Here is a 6,208-nt window from a genome sequence, read left to right on the forward strand (position 1 = left end):
CTTTTTGGCTAATACATGATTAAATTCTATATTTTGGTCAAATTATTTTCAAGGAAGCACAGACCACAGCAGTATGCTATGCAGACCATCTTCTAGACTACAGATCTCTTACAGTTTAAAGACAAGAGCAGAACTGTGTGGAAACCCAGGCTCTCCATTCAGCAGACAGAGAAACTGAGCAGCTAAGTGATATGTCCAGCCCCTTCTGGTCAATAATCTGGCATTCTTTTCTAATGCCAAGGCACAAATTTGCTCTGTCCTCCACAGACGATTCAAATTTCATTTGGTTATACCCACTAATGCCCTAAAAATCAAAATTGGCCTGGAAACCTTACCTGGTCATACTAGACATTTTTAAGACTGTGTTTATTGTGGAAATCTAAAAGAGAAGATGAAAAATAAATATTTTGTCAAAAATTTTTTGGTAAAAATATATTTAATGGAAATAAAGACACATGAAAAAGGAGAAAACACCAGGATAAAATTGGTTACCATGCTAAAATTAAGTTCCTTTAATCCACTGGTTCTCACCTGTAGGTGATTCTGCCCTCAATCCAGGGGACATATAGCAATATCTGGAGACCTTTTGGTTGTCAGAACTGGGGAGAGGTGGGAGAAGATACTACTGTCATGACAGTAGTATCTGGGTAGAGGCCAGGGACTCTGTTAAACATCCTACAGTGCCCAGGACAGTACCTGACAACAAAGAGCTATCCACACAAAAATGCTAATGGTGCCAAGGTTGAGAAACCATGCTCTCACCTGTAGGTGAGAAAAAAAGCTTTGGAAACCTATCCTGAAGAAGGCTTAAGTAAGCTGTGACCACATACACAACAACAACAAAATAAATCAAGATTGCCTAAAAGTGAATGTATTTTTCTCTCCTGACTCAATAAGTCAGGAAAACTCATTCATAGTAAAAAACAAATATCCATTTGTTTATAGAAAACACATGTAAAAATAGCCTCTTTTTCCTTCAATTCTCCACAACTACAGACTTTCCTTAGCAGCAAGATGCCAGTTCAGTTTGCTCTCCTCTGGTTACTGTGAAATATACCACCCTTAGTGGCCTTGATGCTATATCTATACAGTAATTAGGAAGCTATTTTAAGTCGAATAATTGAAGTTTCAGCCCTAAAATGCATTAGATGACAAAAGTCTTTAGTTTTTAGTTTTTTTTCCAAAAAAATTGCCAAGACACAGTGAACAATAATCTAAACACACTCAAATCATCCTAAAAGAGTAATATATCAATGTGAGGTCATTCAGGTGACTTGGAGATAACCATTTTCCATTCTTCTTTTCCTAAAATTATTGTTTTACAGATGTTCTGAATGAATAAACACACCAAAATACACAAATAAATAAAAAAGACAGAAAAAGAAAAAAGGTACATAAAACACAGAGATACTTACTAAATGTGGATGGAGGTCCAGTTCACAAAAAGCACCTGAAGTAAACACTTTTTCTTGTACCTGCCTTACCACAGGTCTGCAAATAATGAACAAAAACCCAGACATCAGTTCCAATAAACAAAGAAAAAGCAGAATACACACAATGCCTTTTAATCCTGAAGTGAATCTACACATGGACATACCTGTGGAGTTCTGGAATTTCAGGATTGTTTTTAAACAAAGATGAAGTCTTAATGCATGGTTTCTCCTCTCGGTTTATATTACTTGTGCTAGCCAAGAACTTCTTTGGAGAAAACGTTTTCTGTGCCTTCCCCTTAAAAGTCCTCTGAGTTTCTTCAATACTAGTTTTCTTGGCCAGGAGAAAGAATGTTTCATTCCTCCGTTTCACTGGGGGAGCCTCACTGGATGCTTGGTATTTTCTTTTGGTAGCCTTTGCTTGCTTTGTTGTTCCCAAAAGGAAAGATCAACAAGAGATGCATTAGTCCATGAAGACAGACCTTAGAGTGAAGCCTGACTGCCCACAGAATTGCATCTCTTCCTGCAGAGATCATTATGCCCCATATGTCAAGCAACAGTTTAGGGTTTGCAATAAGATTTTTTGACTCAGTATCAATCACACACACACACAAACACACACACATCACCCCCTCCTACACCCCCTCCCCCCCAAAAAAGGAAGGAAAAAAAAAGACATAAATCTCAGCTCATTCATCTTACTAGACTTCTTCATCCATCTTAACTGTCAAAGTAAATAAGAACAGGGTGAGGACTAAGAAGTGAAAAACATACTTTGGGCTGAATACTAACAAATGGAGTCAGTTTTAAGGGGAAGAGAGAACCTACCTTCTGAAGTGTACAAGCTAAGTCAATTAAAATCCCTAGGAATCCATTTATATGAGAAGAATAGGGCAGGGGGAAGAAGGAATCTTTTCTCTCTACCAACAAAGCAAGTCGGTTGACTACACATGGGAGAAAGAATTGGGACAGCATGTCCTAGCTTATATGTAGGAAGCAGAAAACCTTCATTATTGCTCTTTCCTAGAGGGCTTGGATCTCTGTCATCCTCTATCTTCAAGCTGCTCCTCTAGATTCAGATGGTTTGGAGACAATTCCTACTTGCGGTTCCAATACCAAATGAGAATTTTGCTCCATCCATCACTTCTATCACAATTATTTCCAACTCTCCTTGCCTTTCGATTCCCCTCCTGATTGCTGACTACAAGGCTACAACAACAACACTAGATATATATAGACTTTTTTGCCTGTTGCTTCTTATTTCCATAACACAAATGTGGTTAAATGCATGATGCCCAAACTCCTGGTAGGAGAAGAAACATCCAATTCTTCTATTTTCCTGGCCTATCTTTCAATTTACACATAAATATAAAAACATCCCTAGAGCAACTGGTGCTTGCTATTCTGGAATTTTGTTTTCTTATCAAATATTACTTTTCTCTTTGCTTGAAATGATGACTTCCTTTGTACATTGGCTTGCTTTAGCCATGGCTCTCAGTTTCAGACTAACCTACAAGAGTTCTTTGTTCCTGTCAACCACAAACATTCCTTCATCTAAATAAATACTTAAATAAATGTTGGGCGGGCCACGGTGGCTCAGCAGGCAAGAACACTTTCCTGCCATGCTAGAGGACCCAGGTTCGATTCCCGGTGCATGCCCATGTATAAAAAAAAAAAAAAAAAAAAAAGAATAAATGTAAGTATAGAAGTTTATTTTTACAAAGTCTCAAGTTTATGGAATTGTCAGATTAAAGAAAGAGATAAAGTCAAGTTTTATGTCTGTTGAATAATTTGAAAGATGATACAGAATATGCATATTTCACCCGATTCACAGAATCAAAGAATCTTGGAGCACAAAAATGCCTATAAGGCCACTTCTGTCATGTTCAGGATTTCCTGTTACAGATTCCCTGACACACCTGTGCTTGCAGTCTCTGCCTTCATAGCTCCTCCTGTTCACCATCCCATGCCGCAGCCCACTTTGTTCCAGATCAATTCTAGGGGCTAAAAAGCTGTTTCTAAAATTCTGCCCTTTTGGGTATCTACTACTAGTCTTAGATTTGTGTTCATTAGCAACACAAAAGAAATTCACTCCCTCTTGAACATAGCATTCCTTCATATAACTCCTTTCTTTTTTCCTCTTTGGACTAAATATTCCAAATATGACACATACTTTAGATCTCTTATTATCCAGGTTACTCTTTGTGTTAATGTCAATGTCTTTCCAAAAGCAAGTACTCAGAGTTAAACACAGTATTAGAGAGGCTTTCTACTGCTCTTAGGCTAAAATTCAAAATCTTTAATATGATCTACAAAACCCTGCAGAATCTGGCCTCTGCTCATTTCATCAGTCTCAGCCTTTTCATCTGTCACTCTGGTCTTCCTTAAATTCCTAGAATGCAACAGGGCCTTTGTACATGCTACTTCCCCACCCATATCCCCAACCCTCCCTCTGTCCAGTTTACTCATTCTCACCTCAGACTCATCCACCACACCCTTGAAAGAGCCTTTCCTGACCTTTCTCCACTCAGTTAAGCCAAGTTTCCCAGTTTTGACTCTCCTGGCACCCTTGATTCTCCTTTGTAACACTCAGTACAGTAATAAGCATAGCATGTAATTTACTGTTTGGTGTCCATCTTCTCCATTATATTGTAAGCTCTCCAAAGAAATGGATGAGTCTATTCTGCACACCGCTGAATCTCATACATTGGCCAGATGGGTGGCACAAATCAATGTTCGATAAATACTTCTAAGATGAATGAATGACATACAATGGAATTTTCCCTTTCCACGATGTGGAAACTATTTTACTACTTGTTAATTTTTCATCCCCAGTATCTGTAACACATTCATTTAAAAACCTGACCACTTAGCAGTTGTCAAGTAGTTTGTTTCTGAAGATACAAAGCTTAAAGTTTATTAAAGCCCTTGCAGAATTCACAGTCTAATGGAAGAGAAAAATGGGTAAAAACATAAATCCAAACCTATATTTGTTCTATAGAAGATCTTTGTACAGGATTAAGGATTATGGAACACTTAAAAAGAAAGACTAACATGGTTTACAGTAGGGACTTATCTGGATCTTTTAAAAATTAGCTGTGCAACATCAAGTCACTTTTCTGTGTCTCTACCCTGACCTACAAAATGAAGGGAATTATAGCAGATAAGATCGAGAGCCATCCCAGCCCTAAGAATCTAAGATGCCTGGTATTTGATAATAATAAACTTATTAACCACTTACTATAGACCAGGAAGTATGTTAGGCACTTATATGAATTATTACATTTAATCAATACAGGTTCAGGTATTATCCCATTTTAAGATGAGAACACTGAGGCAAAGATGTGAGGTAACATGTCCAAGGATCACTGGGGGATCAGGCTTTGCCCAGGTTTTATGATTTTATAGCCCAGGTCTCTGATGACAATGCTATAATATAATTTATTAATTATATCCTGTTTGGTTAGAAAATATGTGTAGATTGATATTTTGTTTTGAGCCATTTTCTAGAAGGATATACACCAAAATGTTAACAAGAGTTATCTCTAAGTATGGTGGGGATTTTTCCTTTTATTTCTTTCCAAATTTTCTGAAATAAACTTGTATTAATTTAGCAATCAGAAAACATTTTTAGGAAAGAAAATTCTGCATAGTGTCAGATACAGCATAAAATAAATCCAGCTACCCATTTCAAGTCCAGGATCCTGGTAAATTCCATCAGCATACCCTTAATCCTCATTCAATACATTAAAAAAAATGTAGATGTAAGGAAGGCCACTGTAGACATGTGACATCACTCATTAATGATTCCTTTTGACACAGTGGTTCAATCAGTCATAAAACCAGATACCCTATGGTTGTTTATTCAACTCCGTTAACAAAGGTTTAGTAAGTGCTTCCTATGTATAGGTTACTCAGCTCTGTACATGGTACAAACACCCCACTGATCTACTAATGTGGTAATTCTATTCCCAAAAATGGAGGCAATACTACTTTTATTTATGTTTTACTGTTGGCATTTATTACGTACCTCTATGGACTACACAACGTTTAGGGTCTTTATATACATTACATTAATTATATACCATTAATTCTTATAACAGTCTTATATGAAGTAGAAATTATTTTTCCCATTTTATGGATAGGGAAAGTGAGTATCAGACAGCTGAGAAACTTCCCCAATGTCACAGAGCTAGTGAGTTGCAAGGCTGGCATCTAATTTCAGGTCTATCCTACTACAAATCCAACACCCCCAAAACCTCCCCCTAATTCTCCTAAACCCATTTAGATGTGGCTATGCCACTGGCCAGCTTCTAAATTCCAAAGCTTGATTATCACTAAAAGCTACCAAAGAGAATCCTCATAGCCTGTATTAACTACGTTGATATTATATGAACTAAAGAATTTCAGTTCAACACACTGGTTGACTTGAACTAACTTTAACAATAGATTTTCAATGGATTATGTGTTGCTTGGGGGTGGGGGTGGGGAGTGTGTCTTAGCACTAGATTGTATCCTTCCTGATAACTTATTTTAAACCAGATTCTTTGTCCAACAGCTCTCTTCTTTCAATCTGAGAGGAGATAAGTTAGCCGTTCTAAAAACCGCTTTTCAGCTCTTCCTTGAATTAATTTGAAGGCATTACTGCCCTTCCTAGTGAGGGACTGATACTGATTAACTGCATTTTCTTTATCTCCCTCCATTCCACGTAGTTGAAAATTTATACTATTTTTGAAAACTCTTCAAAGAAATTTCTCGTCTCTAGTTCTCATTTCTGA

The 6,208-nt window shown here is 37.2% G+C and overlaps 1 protein-coding gene across 2 annotated transcripts in view; it reads right to left on the reverse strand.

Moving 5' to 3' along the window:
- The window catches only part of DDX31 (DEAD-box helicase 31), a 77,631-nt gene that overhangs the window by 70,153 nt on the left and 1,270 nt on the right, over window positions 1-6,208 (reverse strand). For both annotated transcript variants that reach the window (XR_013170108.1, XM_077147355.1), the window contains 3 exons: window positions 1,598-1,854; window positions 1,416-1,491; window positions 336-379 (listed from right to left, as the gene is read on the reverse strand). Coding sequence is in view for 1 of the 2 variants with exons in the window: in XM_077147355.1 (XP_077003470.1) it covers window positions 336-379; window positions 1,416-1,491; window positions 1,598-1,854 (377 nt within the window). In the remaining variant the exon portion in view is untranslated. The remainder of the gene's footprint in view (window positions 1-335; window positions 380-1,415; window positions 1,492-1,597; window positions 1,855-6,208) is intronic.

This window comes from Tamandua tetradactyla, chromosome 2, assembly GCF_023851605.1.
Source record: "Tamandua tetradactyla isolate mTamTet1 chromosome 2, mTamTet1.pri, whole genome shotgun sequence".
Classification (NCBI taxonomy): Eukaryota; Metazoa; Chordata; class Mammalia; order Pilosa; family Myrmecophagidae; genus Tamandua; species Tamandua tetradactyla.